This window comes from Durotheca rogersii, assembly GCF_024521655.1.
Source record: "Durotheca rogersii strain YMJ 92031201 chromosome Unknown GGS23scaffold_8, whole genome shotgun sequence".
NCBI classification, from domain to species: domain Eukaryota; kingdom Fungi; phylum Ascomycota; class Sordariomycetes; order Xylariales; family Xylariaceae; genus Durotheca; species Durotheca rogersii.
The window spans coordinates 1,029,477-1,045,597 of NW_026251239.1; the positions used below are offsets into that span (position 1 = coordinate 1,029,477).

Here is a 16,121-nt window from a genome sequence, read left to right on the forward strand (position 1 = left end):
ACGTGCCGCGTCCTGAAGAATGGAAGGAAAAACGAGGGAAAGCATTACAGGGTGGGCTGGCACTGGCAGGTATACGAGCTGTGAGCCTCCTCCTCCGGACGGCGGGGCACGGGTGTATGATCATCTCAATAGTAGATTACATGCACAATCGAGACATTCCAGTTTAGCCGCTCTTCTTAAGTCGTCCGGCACAAGAAGTTAGCAAGATGCTCGTTCTAACACCTATGGTTGTCTCCCGAGTAGCTAGGATTCTCTCCTACTCCCCCTTTTCTTTTCTTGCTAGGTCCTAGAACATAAAACCCAGCTCCTTCTAGTCCGCACAGGTATGTACCTAGAATCCAAAATAGAACCCAAGGAAAACTCACGCTTCGTATAGTGGCAGGAGACTCGTGTCGGGTACAATGGGGGCGGAGATTCAATTTCAGAGATCTCTACTCTACAATCCAGACCGATGAATTTACGCCACATTCGTGATACAAGTCGCTAGCTAATGACTGCCAACATGCTCACAAGCCAGAGGAATGCTATAATAACCCGCACAACGCACGTCAAATTAAAGAGAAAGAAAATGAATCCAAATCCACCTAACCCCGGAATTTCGCAGTTCGCACCTTGCGAGTCCTCCCTTCCGGTTTGGTCGCGATGCCCGAGTCATCCGAGTAGTCGTCGTCTTCACGAAATTTATCCGACTCGTCGTACTCGATCTCCACATGCTCCTCGTCGTCCTTCACCTCGGCCGATGGATCGTATTCCCCCACGTCCATCGTCTCCTCTATTACGACCCGGTCGTCGTTATCCTCGTCGGCCGTCATCACAGGGGCGAAGCCCTGGGTCCGTCGAGCCTCATCTGCCCGGCGGAATAGCGGGCTGTCCGCCGTCAGCGGCTTGCCAGTGCATATGAATCCCATGGGAGTGTGAGCAAAGTCTTGCCCGCGTCGGCGGACCGCCAGGTACTCTTGCGTGAACGTGTACGGCTTAAGAGTAAGGCCTTTCGCCTTCGTGCCAGGCATTGGGACAGCCGAGCCCGATGTATTCTTGGGCTCCTCGCATTGTCGCGTCCCCTGGGTGTCGGGGTGTATAACGAGACCTCGAGAGTCAGATGCCTCTTCTTGTCCTGTCGTTGTCTCGGTTTCCGAACTGTCAAGTTCATCCACCATATTGCTGGGCGCTGATACGTCGATGCCAAGCAGACTACAGATCCCCTCATACTCGGCCCATTCGAAATACAATCTCCCTGCGAAGAAGCCGAGTTCGGTGGTGAGCCACCCAGCGGGACGCCAGTCCGAAGAGATGGGGGGTATTGTATAGAAGTCCAGCTTGTTAAAATGCATCATACGGCGGGTAACCGGTGCTGCATAGGTCAGGAGGCGGGTTGGACTCTCGCCTTTGTGCTTATTCTCGTCTCGGATAATTCGGATCAAGCCTTCTGCTTCCTCGGGAGTTACAATAACGGCTGTTTCTGGAGACTCTGTGTGGAGAATCCACTGTACAGGGCGCTTTAGGATGGTTAGCAAGACGCGTTTCTTCAAAAGGAGAGGGTCTAGAAGCGTTACCAGAAAGTTGTCATTTGCTGATTCGATAACCAGCTTAACCGTCCGTTCAAACTCTCTCGAGATGAATAGCTGCGAGGAAGCAACTTCGGGGTTGACCTTGTATTTCTTCCCCAGGAAGGTCCTTGAGAGGGCCTTGAGGGCGTGGACGAAAATATCCGACCCAGCGGGGATTCTACCTGTCCTGGCGAAGGTCTCGAGATCCCTATGGAGCCCGGGAAAGCTGTACGGTGTGTACGGCATCGGCTTCTTCACTTGGCGCACGGTCTCAACCTCAAACTCGGTCTCCCGCTCCTGTTCAACTTCCTGGAGAGCCGAGGGATGTACCGCTTGGCCGGTGTCCTGGAAGTTTTTCCTCCGCATCTCGAGCTTCTCGACGAATTCTGCGATCTTGGGGTTCCATCTCGTGACACTGCTTGCCTTTGCTTTCGTCTGGGGCCCGTAAAGCTTTTGGAGGGTTTGCCGTTCCGTGTGCTTGATGGCATCGATAAATCCCGCCCTTTGGTCGTCGTCAGTAAGAAAGTCGGGAAATTCGTCTATCGCCTGCATTCGATTGCAGAAGTCCACGCCCTGCGAGTAGTAAAGAGGCTGCAACTGCTCAATCCCGTCGCAAGTGTTGTTTATAAGCCAGTGGATTCTGTCGCCGCGTTAGTCTGACTTGTTGGCCTATGAATGCGTGTGATATTATCAGGGGGTATCGACAGTTCGTTTGTCGGCTACCCGGCTAATAGAGACTTACACATCACGGGAGCTTATCCACTCGTTATCCTTCTTCGCACACAAGTCTCGAATACTTTGGTTTACCTCGGGAGGGGCGAAAAATACGACGGACTGCGTCGTTCCGAGTTGCCGTAACCTCATCGCGGCTAGTTCTTCGTTAGTTGTGATGTCAATCCGACTGCTCGATAGGTTGAATCATGTACCTTGAACAGTGTGGTCTTTGGTCTGACCGAGACCCAGCGTGAGGGCAGCACAAGCGTTGGGGCCAAATTTGAGGTCTGTCCCGCGCGTATGAGCCTAAAAGAGGTTATTACGATCCCCGAACAGATAGTGGACCGATCCAGTAACGTACCTCGTCTAGATACACTAGGACTCCTTCGAGATTGTCTGCGTAAGGTGAAGCAAGGAGAGGAGTCTTCGTGTTCACCTTGGAGATGATGTATGGCTTGTCTCCGTCGAAAAACAACGCTGCATTCGCTTTTGGGTCGACTTTGAGCCAACTTCGGGCTAACTCAAGGTTAGAGTGCTCTAAAATCTGGGCCCCAGAATCTATTAAAATGCGGATATTATGCTTCCTCAACATGTATAGGAATTCGTTTTCTGTGAGACGTTTTCGATATTGGTCGGCCATAACAACATATTTCCGGGATCGAGGCTGCAGGAGGTAGGTGAGCACCTCCGCGTTTGTATGCGATAGTGACGGCAAGTCATCCTGCGTTATAGTCAATGGTAGGAGTGGCTTGATATCATTTGTACCTATAGTAGACAGGGCGTCAGTACCGGGGCATAAGACTAATAACGCCTCGTGTTTCCGAAGACAATACCCAAAGGAGAGAGTAATAATAGGTAGGAACTGACCTGAGAACCCAGTTGTAACTCCCCTGGTCTTATTCAACCACTTAGTTGGCTGATTAGGTTGTGACCCGGAGAATAGGGGAATGTCCCAGCCGTTAGACTGCAGGCGAACCTTGAACTGCTTCGCGTGGATTGGGAAGACGAAGTTGTTCATGTAGTAGTCGATGACTGGGACCTTGAAGTGTACGAAATGCCAGATCTGATTCATCTGATGAGTATCGTCCACGTTAATAGAGTGCCAATCACGTAAGTAATCGGGGAAATTTTCGTCCTCCGTCCACTTATCATATTCTGATGCTGGGTCATCGGATTTCAAGACCGCTTCGAGAGCCTGGCGAGCTTGGGGCACGCTAATTCCACGATAATAGAAGGCCAACGCAGTTAATAATATGGCAACCTATCCAAAATTAGTCCCTAGTCCCTTTTCCCGTGTGTATATGACTCACATCGACATGTCCAAACTCCGACTGCTCGCTCGGAACCCCTTTCGCATGGAAAGGAACGGCCACGGGATGTCTGTGGGGGTGGAGCCCGTACTGGACCCCGTACCGCTTCTTCAAGACCATGAGCAAAATCCGATGGACAAGTAGTCCTCGAAGTATATAGACGGACTGGCGGATATGCGGTCGGTCGGGACACAGACGAGTGATTCGATCGATGCTGGACTGGCGAACCTTGCCACTAGAGAGGAACTCTTTAATGGCGATACGATCTGCCGGCTCGAGGGTATCTACGGGGAGGATACCTCTAACACCTCGACAAACGTCAATTCTGAGGCGCTTTATCAGCTCCTCTTCGACATCTGGCCGCAGGAAGAAAACAAAGGGATATCTTCCGTGGAAACGTCTCACGACCTCTATGGACTGCGGAAAGCCAATAGCTAGGTTGTGCAAATGCATATCCACTAAGCCTAGAATCTGCTCAGCTATTAGCCAGCGATTCGGGTGGCCGTCAACCGCCATTTGCGACCCAGAAGGATATATGAGTTGTGTTTTCACGGCCAGAGTATGGTCACACTCGTCCAGCACATCTCGCGCGCACGATTGAAGCCACCTCTGAACCCGCACCATCATGCTAGCTTCGGGGATTCGCTTATCTAGAACACGCTGAAGGCCGCTGAGCATGAACGACATTTGGTGCTCCGGAAGACACAGCATGATCCCGCGTTTCTTCTGGATATCCCGATGAAGCCTCTGGAAGAGCTTGATGTGGTCTTCGTGTGTCGGCGTCCTCCGAGAGAAAGGTACGTGACCGATTTCCCGGCCAACAAGCCCGCCCAGGCGTCCGTGAAGTAACTGGGCAGTTTGTTGTAGCAGCGCTTTAGGCACAGAGACTCTAACTAGGCTCTTGCCGTCCGCAAGCAATACCGCGACCATAGGGATGATGCACGACGTCTTGCCCTGGCCCATATTCAGTTGAAGAACGCTGGATGCCCCGGATTCCGGTGAAACTATTGCTAACGCAACTTCAACTTGGGTTTCGCGGATGAGCAGGTTCGACTCAACCTCCAGCAGGAGCCATTCAGGGTAATCCTCCACGCGCCAATTGCGGTGACCGATGTTCAGTCGCTCCTCTTCGTAGCGAGTAATCTCGTTCAGGCGCTGATAAGAGTCCATTCGAATCTGTTTTTGGAGGCTCGTAATTGACAAGGCGAGGGAAAGGATCGCATCTTTCATCCCACTCCCGAAATCTCGGTTTGCGGTAGACCGGAGTTGCTCGAGAACAGTCACTCGGGTCACAGCCGGCCACAACTGACCTTTCTGCAGCCAATCGATCTGGTGCTTGGATAACCAGTCGCTTGGCCGCTCCAAGGCAGTTTTGATTTCTCTGAAGCATCTCTGGACATCCTCTTCAAGGTGAGCTATTTGCCGCTCGGTGGGCGGAGAGTCTGGTACATCTTGCGAACCACGAGCATTGAAAGCAGCCAGGCTCTCTTTCAGATCGTTCGCGTACTTTTGCTTCACAGTTGACTTAGATCTGACAAAGCTGCCGATAATATGTTCCAATTCTCTCGAAGTCCTTTCTGCGGCAACATTTGGAGACGGCGCCTTTGGCCGTGTCTTCCATTGTCTCAAGTCGGCATTCTCCTTAGCAATGCTTGCTGAGACTTTACGACAAGGTATTCTCATCAAGTCGTTCCCAAGTTCGGGGATTCTGCACTCGGGTTTCAGAACCGGGAATGTTGATTCGGAGGGCACAAACTCTGGTCTTTGATATTTGACATCGGAATGCCTTTCGTTCAGAATCTTTTGAACTTCCTGAAGGTGCACGTAGAATTCGTGGTTGCGATATAGTCTTTCCCACTCAGGCCGTAATATCTCTAGAGCCCCAAGCACATCCATCATACAGGAGTCGCTTACATACTTCGCCATAGGGTATGGACAGGGCCATTCCTGCAGCAACGCTTGTGCAAAGTCTCTACAGTCCTCGTCGGCCTTCTTCGCGTGGGTCAATCGTGCCTGCATATATTTCCGCTGATCCCTCCCGCTTGAGAACTCTGAGAGAGGTGGATCCTCGGGCGGAGGCGCTTTGAATGCTTGTATCAACTTGATCAGGACGTTGAGTTGTGGTGTTTGGCGCGGTTGGAAGTTGGAGTACTCCGGGAAGCTAGGAAGGTCTAGAGACTGGAGGCGGTCCCATTGCGCGAATGCAATCAGGGTCCGGATTAGAGGCGTATTAGCATCAGATCGGAACGAAACTACGCCCATGAAGAACATGAGCTTATATTTCCCGCGTATCTCCTTGATTTCCTTAACAAGAGGGCCCCATTCGCGACGAACGTCCACTCCTAGGCGATCACCTAGAGCTGTTTTCTCTAGTTGCTGCACGTACCCTTTAATGGCAAGTGACTGTGAGAGGCTTGACGCGAGGTTGTCGGTTGTAGACATGAAGGCTGGCTTATCCCGGATAATACTAACTGTCTCGAGGACATTTAAATATCGTAGGCTGCTGTTAGGGGGGCAGTGCCGAGCTTGATATACCATGTCACTAGGGGTTTCGAGCTGCAGTTCATAGCCGCTAGACCTTTGATAAAGCTGACGTCGGCGAATGGCGCGCAGATTGAGGTGTGCGTCGCCAGGCGAAGGAAACTGAGGCGGCTTGTTGACTTGAGGATGAAAGCTGGCTAACTTGGTAGATCGTGAGATGATCTGGTCAACCAGAATACGCAACTCTTCCCGTTGGATATTGGCCGGGTATACGTGTTCCCAGAACTCCTTTTTCATGGTTTTGCGGTCTTCGGGATAGTATTCTCGCCTGGGTGCAAGTGTCGCGATAGACATTAGGGTTCCGATTGGAATCATTCCCAAAGGGGACCACGGTTGGGCCATCCCGGATGTCAAGATGGCCAATGAGCTTTCAAATCCAGTGAGACCGGTCAGGGGATCTGGTAAGACAAAAGATGTAAAAGCATGGATCTCTGCTTTCCTGTAGACGAGCGCGGGTTCGGCGGCACAGTCGATTCGGCCAAGTGTCTGATTAACCGTAAAGCGCACGTAAATGGCTGAGGGCGAGTCTTCCGGATGAACGCAGACCTGGACATGGGACCCCCGTGTTCTAGCCTTGATATTACCTACTGGAACGAGGACAAATCGTTCTTGAGGGTTTCTCAAGCTTCGGCACACTAGCTTGCTATCGAACCCGTACCATGTACCGATTTGTTGGTCGGGGTCAATCTCAGCCTGTAGGTGAGATGACTGCAGAAATTGGTTCGGATTTACAAACCACCTCAACTGCATGCGTGGCAGATCGATAGTGAGTGAGAACTTCCCGGGTGGTTGGTAAACAGTTAGATGCTGTCGAGGCTCGAACCAGTCGAAGATCTTTGATACCCGCCCGAATAGAGGGCAGTAAGGATCCACCAGTGTTTCCATTTGGTGCCTGGGTGTAGATCGCCAACATGTTGACCTCGCAAGATCTAGTTTCCAGTTGTGCGGATGCGAGCGCCAGTGATTTTTAGACTTAGGTCGGATTTCAAGGATACCCGTTCTCAAGTCACTAGCCCGGGTTAGCTATTAAAAAAACGGAAAAATCATCGTCTTTTCATGTAGCTACTCACAGCCAATGTATGCAGTTGTCAATTAGCTCTGTCGGGAGATCAAAGGAGTTATTACGACGGAAGATGTCTCTCGGGACGAACTCTAGAGTGACTGATCCTCTAATAGCTCGAATAATGGTTGTTTCAGCATCGTATCCGATATGAATATGAAACCCTTCCTTTTGGAATGGCAGTACTATTGGCGAGTTTGTGTCAGGAGACGGGTGCACGAATAGATGAGCGGCTCGACCGACTAACCGACGAGGCGGAACGGAGAAAAGGTACTTACCATGAGTCATTCCTGGACTCTTCGACGGATATTTCATGAGGCTTGTCTGACTGCCAAAAAGCTCCTCGAGAACAATGGTGCTCTTAGGATCTGTGGGAAGTCTCTGTGCCGAGTTAGTAGAGAGCGCATAAAGTGCGTCTATATGGTCTAGAGATACTTACATCTAATGGTTCACCGTTTATCAGCAAAGTCCCGAAGACAAAGTTGTAATTTACGATCTCGACATCGCCGACAGAGTCCTCTAAAGAGATTTCCACCCAGCTTTCGTCTGTGAAAGTGATGGAAGCGATAGACTTGGATTCCGAGGCGGGCCACACTTCGCGAAGGGCGTCGAGGATGGCGTCTCCCCTGTCACGATTAATCTTCTGACGGATGTAATCTTTCAAATCGAACATCATCCTCAAATCTCGAACGAACGAATTCCTCACTATCCGTCCCAGCGCTGCTATATTGTCGGGTAGGTTGTCGTACACAGCGGCGCTACATTCTATAAATGTAGAGAGCTCGGCTCTGGTAAGGTCTCGATTTGTTGTCATCTGGTGTGCATACGTTCTCTTGCAAAGAAGAGCCGCCCATCTCAGATATGCCTGGCAATTCTGAGCATTGTTGAGGCCTTTTGCGTGGAACATTTCTTTACGAAGCATTCGCACCCATTCCAGGGTTATCTGCCTCACTCGGGAGAGGATATTCAAGGCCCCGGCCGTCACTTCCTTCATTTCCGTATACAGCCAAGTAAACGAGACGAGCCGCAATGCTACAATAAGGATGACTTCCATTAGGTGAGTTTCGCGCCAGTTGGAGGCAATGACATCCAGCTTCGCTATAAGCTGTTCTGACAACGACTTGCAAAATGATATGTCCCGAAAAGTGTAATGTATAGATCCTAGAGGATACTCGTGGGCCTCTGACGGACCAATCTGGTGGGAAATATGGTCAAATAACAACACCGTTGTCTCCGTCGAGAGGTTGAGATTTGACGACCCAAGCTCGGTCAGGACCGAGATCCACCGGCGACGCTTCCCGGACAAGAGAAATTGGAATGCCATATACTCGTGCGGATTGACGCCCGTCGGACACGACGAATAAGATGCAGCGATCTCGTAAGAAGACGGGCCGTCTCCGTATACGTGAAAACTCCGCGATTCTAACAGGGACGAGAACGGGGAGTCGGTCGGGAGCACTAATTTACAGTAGTGCTCAAAGGTAGGTCGTATCTCCTTCCGCCCTGGCCAAGAACTGGTCGACTGGTCGAAGTATGCGAGTTTCAACCCATTGGGGAGGCATACTTGGTCAAGATCAACTGGAAACCTTTTTCTTTCTTTATAATGCGTCATCAGGACTGTACCCATGTCAGCAATAATACCCCTCCTCGGGGGCTGCAACCTCTCAAGCTCTTACAAGACTTGGTCGTCGACGCGAGAGAAACGGTCCCGTGAATATCGCAATACAGGCGGAGCTCCGAGTAGTCTCGAAGACATAGCCTAGGTTCGATTCCCGACTCTCGATTTTCTCTCGCAACGCGCGACAATATCGCCCACGTAGCATCGCGATATGCGGAGAAGGCCTCAGGGCACCTCAGCTCAAATACTACAGCTTTAGCCATCAAGGGGGACTCGGGCAATGGCCACTCAAAGGCTCTGATCACCATGCTAGACCTCCTCTTGTCAAGCTGGCATTTTCGACAAGACCGGTTGTCGTGAATCGGATATAACCCGTCCGCCGTTTGGACGAACATGCAAGTTGCCGAGTTGAACTCCATAGTAAGACGTTCGTACTCGGCGCTTAATTCCTTCCATTCCTCTTCTTTTCTCTCTCGTTGCTGCATGGCGGTGGCTTGTATTCTAGCAAGCAGCTGTGCGAGAACACCCGCCTCGGGAGACTCGTCGAAGTATCTTTCTGCAAAGCAGCCTCGGACCGGATCGTCGAAGATCGTAGCTCGGGTGCCGCGACACCTATCGATTCGCTCTTGGATATATGATTGAACTTTCCTCGCGCGCAACACATGGAAGAATTGAGGGAAACGGAGTATTTCCATCAGGCGCGGAGTAAACACTGGGTGAAATTCACGCAGGAGAGGGAACAAAGTGCACGCGGCGCTGTCGAGAGCCATCCAGATCTCCATCAGCGTAAGAGCCATAATAGATTTCTGCTCCGGGTTTTCATCGTAACAATCGTTGACCTGGTTGATGTAATCGAAAATTGTATCATGTAACTGCCGACATTGGGCTGTGGGATCTATAGTCTTTTGGTAACCTACGGAACTGTAGATGCGATTTTCCTTCTCGAAAACTTTAAGAAGCTTGTTTCCGAACGATTCCACGAGAGCCTTGGGTTGCTGGGGGTTTGTGCGCGTTTGCGGTACGCGGCGGAGCTCTGCCCTCTTAAACCGATCCCGAGCCCTTTGTAGGTACTCGCGGCTCAGCAGTAAGCGCAGTCTCAAGTCTTCCTGCCTCGCCTTTCGAGGCAGCATAGGTATCAGCTTTGTGGCTGTTGCCATCTCGTTACTCCAAGTTGTGCTGATTTTATTGGTAATAGCTTGGATGATTTTGTTAAACTGAGGCGTCAAGGCGCGGCTCAACTTGGAAAATGAATCCTGGACGGACAGAGGCAGTTCCAAGTGTTCTCGGTCAAGCTTGTACAGCCGACGGCATAATTTCCTTTTCAGGAAATCCTGCTCCTCGATATCGACGCGAGATCCAATGTCCTGGAGCAGGACAGCATGGACTATACACATGAAGAATTTGTATTGGATTCTTCCGTGGGACACGCCTAGCGTTGCCGCTAGGTAGCGGGAGATGGCAACGCGAAGAACGAGCCAATACGGCAGCCTCCGCCAGGGCGAGCCGGTATCGAACCAACAAACATCATCCCTGACCCTCTTCTGCAGGAGTTCGGGGGAAACCCGCCTGCCGTTGCCTTCGAGAATGGCGGCTAAAAGTGACGTGATTAGAGACGGATCCGGGGTTTCTCGATCCTCCACCAGTGCGTGCCCGGCTTTGGTGACATATTCGGAGAACTTTTGGGTCGATTCCACGGAGGCTTGCTCAAGAAAGCCGGTAAGGCTTTCTAGGAAGGCATCATCATAAAATACGGAAGAAGGTACCAACACAGCGGTCCCGGGGAATGACCACGACAACGTCTGGGACGCTAGAACGGCATCACGTAGAGGCGAGGCTTCAAAGAACTCGAACAGAACGCCGTCTTTGTATTCGGGCCTGCAGGTATCTCGTAAGCCCTAGCTCTCGCGCCGCAGGATGATGTGAGCAGACATACCGGTCAGATCTGTGGATGGTGATACCAGCGTTCTGGGTGGCTATACGGAGGATGACGAGGTCGGAATTGACGACCAGCTTGAGATGAGAAGCTAGCTGGCTTCGCTCTACCCTCCCGCCGATGTTCAGGGTCCTGCACAGCACGAGAGACCGTCTGATAGAATCCCACGCGCGCCAGCAGGTGTCATCTTGGATGTCCCTTATGGTGTTGGCAGCGGAGATTAACCGATCTACCAACGCACGCTCGATCTCAGCTACATTCGAGTCGGAACCGTGAGGCAACTTGGTCGGAAGCACGATATGATAGAATAGGCCCTTTAAGGGCCCATTTCGAGGGACGTCGTAATTTCCACGATCCATCGATGCACATAAATCAACTTATCACGGGGAGGGGCGTTCCATAGGACCGGGCCCGGCCGAGAGGGAGGATAGTAACGAATATTGCTTAGGCAGGAGGAACCAGCACGGAAAAGATAGGCCCGACAGCAGAACGGCGGACCACCTTGCTATGATGACTCGACCTTATGATGAACCCTAGGAGATAGCCCACGGGGAGGAGCAAGGACAAAGGGATATAACGATGGAGGAGAACCTCGAGGCGGTCCTGGAGACTATATGGACGGGTCCGCGGAATGAGACCAGACGCGCACGGGTGAAAATGGTGCGGAGGGAGAAGTGTGGGAAAGATGATAGCATACAGAGGGGCTTATTGTATGCGCGGATGCATTGACCGCGAGGTGGCGTGCAGCGTGCAGAGAGGATTGGGAAGCAGAAGGACCGGCCAACGAAAGTCGACTCAGGCGCGGGAACCAGGTAACCGGGGGGGAGAGGGGGGGAGAGGATGTTGACGGATCGGCTGAGGTCGAGTCGATTCGTTTGCATTTCCCCTTCGAGAGCTGAGCGCCAGATGACGAGCGGGAGCGGGACAGAGGGAGGCCACAAACCGGGGGGTTAATACACATCGAAAAATAAAAACAAAAACAACGAAACGACAGGAGACGACAGGGGGCCACGCCGACAAGGAAGGGCGGGAGCCACGGTAGGTAGGTAGGTAGGTAGGCAGGTAAGTAGGTAGGTGACAGGTAGGTAAGTCGGTAGGACTATGGAGATGGGAGGTGGACGAAGACGAGGCCCAACGCGGGCGCCAGTAGGGTGTGTGCCCGATAAACCACGACGTTGAGGGTACATAGAGAGAGATCGAGGCTTGCGTCCGCGCCTCGATAGAGCTGCTTGCTGCTTGCGCATATAATTGGGTGATTTGACGCTTGGGCCGTCGCGTCACGGCTTACGTTTGTGTAGGTACGTTTTATGTATTGCTATGTCTGTATGTCTCCTGGGTGTAGGCAGGTATAGGTAATATTCGCTACAGCCTGGGTTCATAGGAGGTAGGTTATGGAAAGGTAGGTAATACATAACCTATAACCTACCTACCTTAGGACTCAGGTACTCCCACAGGGGAATGCCAGGCCAAATGCATCCCAGCAACGCAGGCCCAGGTACCTAACCTAACCTTAGATTACCTAGAGGGAGGTACCTCTCAAATCTGCCTCTACCTTATGTATCTGTACCAGCCCCCGGCATCGTACCCCTCACCCCCCACCCCCGGCTGAGCGAGCGCGGTCACCTTCCATACTGCCTTATCAAGCGCCAGGTCGAACTGACGACAGCGACGACGATAGGGCACCCTACGATACTGGTACTCAGCTGAGGAATCTACCTCCTCTTAATATAGGTACATATCTTGGTACTTACCTCCACCTCTCAGGTTAGGTACCTCCTAGGCACCCGCGTAGGCTACGTACATTAGGTACATACGAGGCAGGTGTAGGTACGTATCGATAGGTATTTCTCAGCAGCGTCTCGACAATTTGAGTCATCCTTTTTTGCTGTCGGCCGCAGGGCCGTCGTTGGCCCCGGCGATCACCTATGAAGCATTCCATGTTTGATGTGGAATCTGTTGGCACGGCTCTATTCGCTGTGGAGCGTGCGGGAGGCCACGGGATGCCACGGGGCCAGCCGTTATGGGGCAGGTTGGTGTAAGTCGTCACCGTCCGCCTCTGCCGGCAAATAGCCTGCCTCTATGACAGCTATTACGCTGGTGGCATGGTCGAATTCGGCAATATATGTCGTCGTCCTGTCAGAAGCCCTGACACCTTTTCGCCGCCAAATACTCCAATTCCGCACCGCGGCGCTCCAAATAACCATCCGCTTCGAGAAGATTATCAGTCGGTTCACGGGCGAGATGCTCATCCTACCAGAGTTCTTGCTTGGGTAGCCAGGCAAACGAAATCGCCACTGCTGTCCGAAGGCAGCACATCTGCATATTAACTATGCGTAGAGAGCGTCTCCAGGAAAAAGAGATCCCACGCCCGCCCCGATATGGTCACAACTGCAGACCTATATTCGGCTAAAAATATGAATGAGCCCCTACAGCCCTTCGCTATACGGGGTACGTTTACGGATGCGGTGGCGCCCCAGTGGACTCGTGATCTACGGAAGCTCCGCGAGAGATACTGTCCGATAAGTCTCGGACATCTGAATGATATCCACTAAACATCCCTGGGCGCGAGTTTCCAGGTTCGACTCTGTGGCAAGGTCATCTTCCTTTCGAACAGGTGGTTCATCTTGCGGCCCGTCAAGCGCAGACTCCCCTGTTCCATAGCCCCGTAGTCTGTATTCAGACAACCCTAGTATTTACAGTTGGGAGCCCACACACGCATTCGAAAGAAGTCGCCGTAAACGTACCATCTGCTCGGAAGGAAGGTAACATTAGTTAAGGAGATGCCAAAGTCGTAACCATCGACTTAAGCCCGATATTCCTTCTCGTTGCCACCAAGCGCACCCGATAATGCAGCCAGGTAGGTGTCATGCCCTGCTCAAGAACCCGGGGCCAAAGTAGATGAAATTTGCGGGTCGCCAACTCTATTACGACACTACAGGCGTAGGAACGAACGGGATTTACTTCCTCGTCAGAAATCGACCTACCTACTCGAGGATCAGTGCCAGGGCCAGGTAGGAGATTCGCTAGTTGGTTGCCTGTTATAAACACTTGGGCAAAGTGGAGAAAGTGGAGTGCCTGAAGACAAGCTTCATTCAGCTTCTTCGCCGGCTTGTTCGAAAGGCTACAAATTTCTGCTAACGTCGCACTTCGAATACAATGCATTGAGTTCAGTGGAACGACGTTGCCGCTGAGGCGGCGTTTAAATGTAAATACTGGTTAGATGCAGGCAACCCTGAACTCGAGGTTTGTGGCAGTGCGAGTGGGGTTGGACCCTGACATGGGACACCGCTGAAGACCCTTCGAGTAACACCCTTGGCTGTGACATGTAACCCCTGCTACCCGCTATCGACGGATGCACCTTGGAAATGATACATACCTACCTACCTACCTAATACCCAGGTAGGTATCATTATGACAATCCTGAATGCAAATCTAGTTCATAGTTTTGCTGCCTTCTTATGATAAATGACAAGATACGATACTAACCAAGCACTTCAACACTGCCCGCAGCACTCGCACAGGACAAGAAGGTAGAATTACCAACAATCGCGCAAACCCCCCGATGGCGCCCAAAGCACAGCCCGTTCTCAGAACCCTGGCTCTGGTCCTGTGATCGACCCCCGCACCCGCATCCAACCCCGGTCCCAGGAAAGGCCCCCAAACCCCTCTTCTCCCTCTCTCCGCATCCTCATCCTCAGGCCTGCGCGCCTGGGGGCCTCCTCCGCCGCACGCGCAGCGTCGCAGACGTGGGCGGGCCGATGTGGCCGAAGAACCGCCTGTTGGCAGGGCGCGCAGGGATCGGCTCGATCTCGCAAAGCAGCGCGATGTGCGCGAGCGCGATCTTGAGCTGGTTCGCGGCGAAGAAGCGGTCGGCCGCGTGCGGCTTGGCGCGGGCGTGGTCGATGGCCCACTGCACGAAGTCGTTCCTCTGGCGTGCTCCGGGTTAGCTACGTCGATACCGTCGCATCTGGGGGTGAGCGGGATACGCGGCGTTCAGGGTTGGACGGCGGGGCATGGCTGACTGCTCAGCAAGCCGCTCGCGGATCAGCGGCATGATGAAGCGGCTGCATCGGCGGCGTTTGGAGGTTGTCATACAGTATGGAGATAGGCGCGACCATCCCAGTTGTGAATTAGCATATCGGCGCTCCGTTATTCGCGGGGTCGGGGCTAGCACGCCGTCTCGACACGTACGGCTTGAGAAAGGCCGCGAAGAGACTTATGGCCGCCGCGATCAAGACAACGTTGCGAAGGAATTCCCCGCAAGCTCTCATGAAAGCGAGATTGCGGCACAGGGGCACGCCTACGAGCATCCGGGTCGTGAGCCGAGTGACGAGGAGAAACATCGTGTCGTAGACCTTGACCTCGCGCCACTCTTGGCTGTCCTGACCCCATATCTCATCTAGACATAGGATCGTCTCCTCGAATGAACGTGTGTATCTCCCTGGTAAGCTGGTGCCGGGTGACTTCGGGGTGGACGGGGTCTTCGACTAGGCTGGCATGCAAGAATGTGTAATCCGCTTCGAGGAACTGGCGGTTAACCATCTCCTAGCTTAGCACCGAGTCCGGCTATTCGATAAGCCATCGAACCTGTGAATTCGGCAAGACGACCTGCGGTCTGTTGAGGTAGTACGCCAGCACATACGCTTGGTTGCTTTTAGAGCACCAATATAGTGTAGTATAGTATGTTGGTCCCGAGATTGAATAATATTGGTGTCTTGGTAGACTGATCTTTCTATATCCCTTATCGAGTAGAGTTCTTAGATGAAAAATACTGGTAACGTTAGCCTTTGCTCGTGCTAATACGTCGGTTTGTCCCTTCCGTCCCACCCGAGGGAGGCTGCTTGGTAGTGAGTTATCGGAGAATAGGTGGACGACAAGATTGACCGAGAAAATTATGGTAAAGATGGATATGGTTAGCATGGAAGGCGCTAAAACGATAGCTATCCTTGACGGCGTCAATCCCCTCTTTTGGTAGCGGCTAAGGCAGAAAACTCTGTAGGAGATATAGTATGGTGAAAAGGAGGAGACGGATTCTGTCTTCTTCCTGGGCAGTGCAGCCCATGCAATAAGCGAAGCCAGTTGAATTTATATCCGTCCACCTTTCTACCTCTGAACACTCTGAGAATTTAGCTTTATTGAGGAGCAGAACAGGGTATATTATGTCCCGAAATCGCTCAAGTGCGGCAGAAGACGTCCTGAAGACAGAAGTAGTAAAGTCCGGACTCTAATGTGTGTGCAAGTCTGATCCAGCCTTGTTATGTAGGTGTCGTTAGCGGAACCGAAGAAGGTTCTATCGTTAGGACGCATGAATGCCTCCTACTCAACTATTATTGCCACATCTAGATAAATGTAGATATATCATTGAGTGACCCAACCCCGAGTCAACGAGAGATATAGT

The 16,121-nt window shown here is 52.1% G+C and overlaps 2 protein-coding genes across 2 annotated transcripts; both read right to left on the reverse strand.

Moving 5' to 3' along the window:
* Nucleotides 1-354: 354 nt before the first annotated feature.
* On the reverse strand, nucleotides 355-11,207 carry GGS23DRAFT_516098 (uncharacterized protein). Its single transcript, XM_051514599.1, has 12 exons — nucleotides 10,724-11,207; nucleotides 8,849-10,665; nucleotides 7,612-8,789; nucleotides 7,451-7,553; nucleotides 7,183-7,357; nucleotides 3,572-7,121; nucleotides 3,129-3,522; nucleotides 2,623-3,026; nucleotides 2,474-2,567; nucleotides 2,290-2,416; nucleotides 1,554-2,187; nucleotides 355-1,496 (listed from the first exon to the last, which is right to left on the reverse strand). The coding sequence occupies exons 1-12, from the start codon at nucleotides 11,080-11,082 to the stop codon at nucleotides 585-587; spliced, it is 9,747 nt and encodes a 3,248-aa protein (XP_051372544.1). The 5' UTR covers nucleotides 11,083-11,207; the 3' UTR covers nucleotides 355-584.
* A 3,210-nt stretch (nucleotides 11,208-14,417) lies between these two features.
* GGS23DRAFT_596330 (uncharacterized protein) lies at nucleotides 14,418-15,265 on the reverse strand (the record flags this gene model as incomplete). Its single annotated transcript, XM_051518465.1, has 4 exons — nucleotides 14,418-14,649; nucleotides 14,710-14,787; nucleotides 14,915-15,141; nucleotides 15,200-15,265. The coding sequence occupies 4 exons, from the start codon at nucleotides 15,263-15,265 to the stop codon at nucleotides 14,418-14,420; spliced, it is 603 nt and encodes a 200-aa protein (XP_051372545.1).
* Between the last annotated feature and the right edge of the window lie 856 nt (nucleotides 15,266-16,121).

Bases quoted from the DNA above. Each gene is read 5' to 3' on its own strand.
- GGS23DRAFT_516098 (XM_051514599.1), bottom strand. From the start codon at position 11,082: ATGGATCGTGGAAATTACGACGTCCCTCGAAATGGGCCCTTAAAGGGC. The intron at 7,122-7,182 runs GTGAGTAGCTAC...AACCCGGGCTAG, and splicing joins GACAACTGCATACATTGGCT to TGACTTGAGAACGGGTATCC. The intron at 2,568-2,622 runs GTACGTTACTGG...AACCTCTTTTAG, and splicing joins TCCTAGTGTATCTAGACGAG to GCTCATACGCGCGGGACAGA.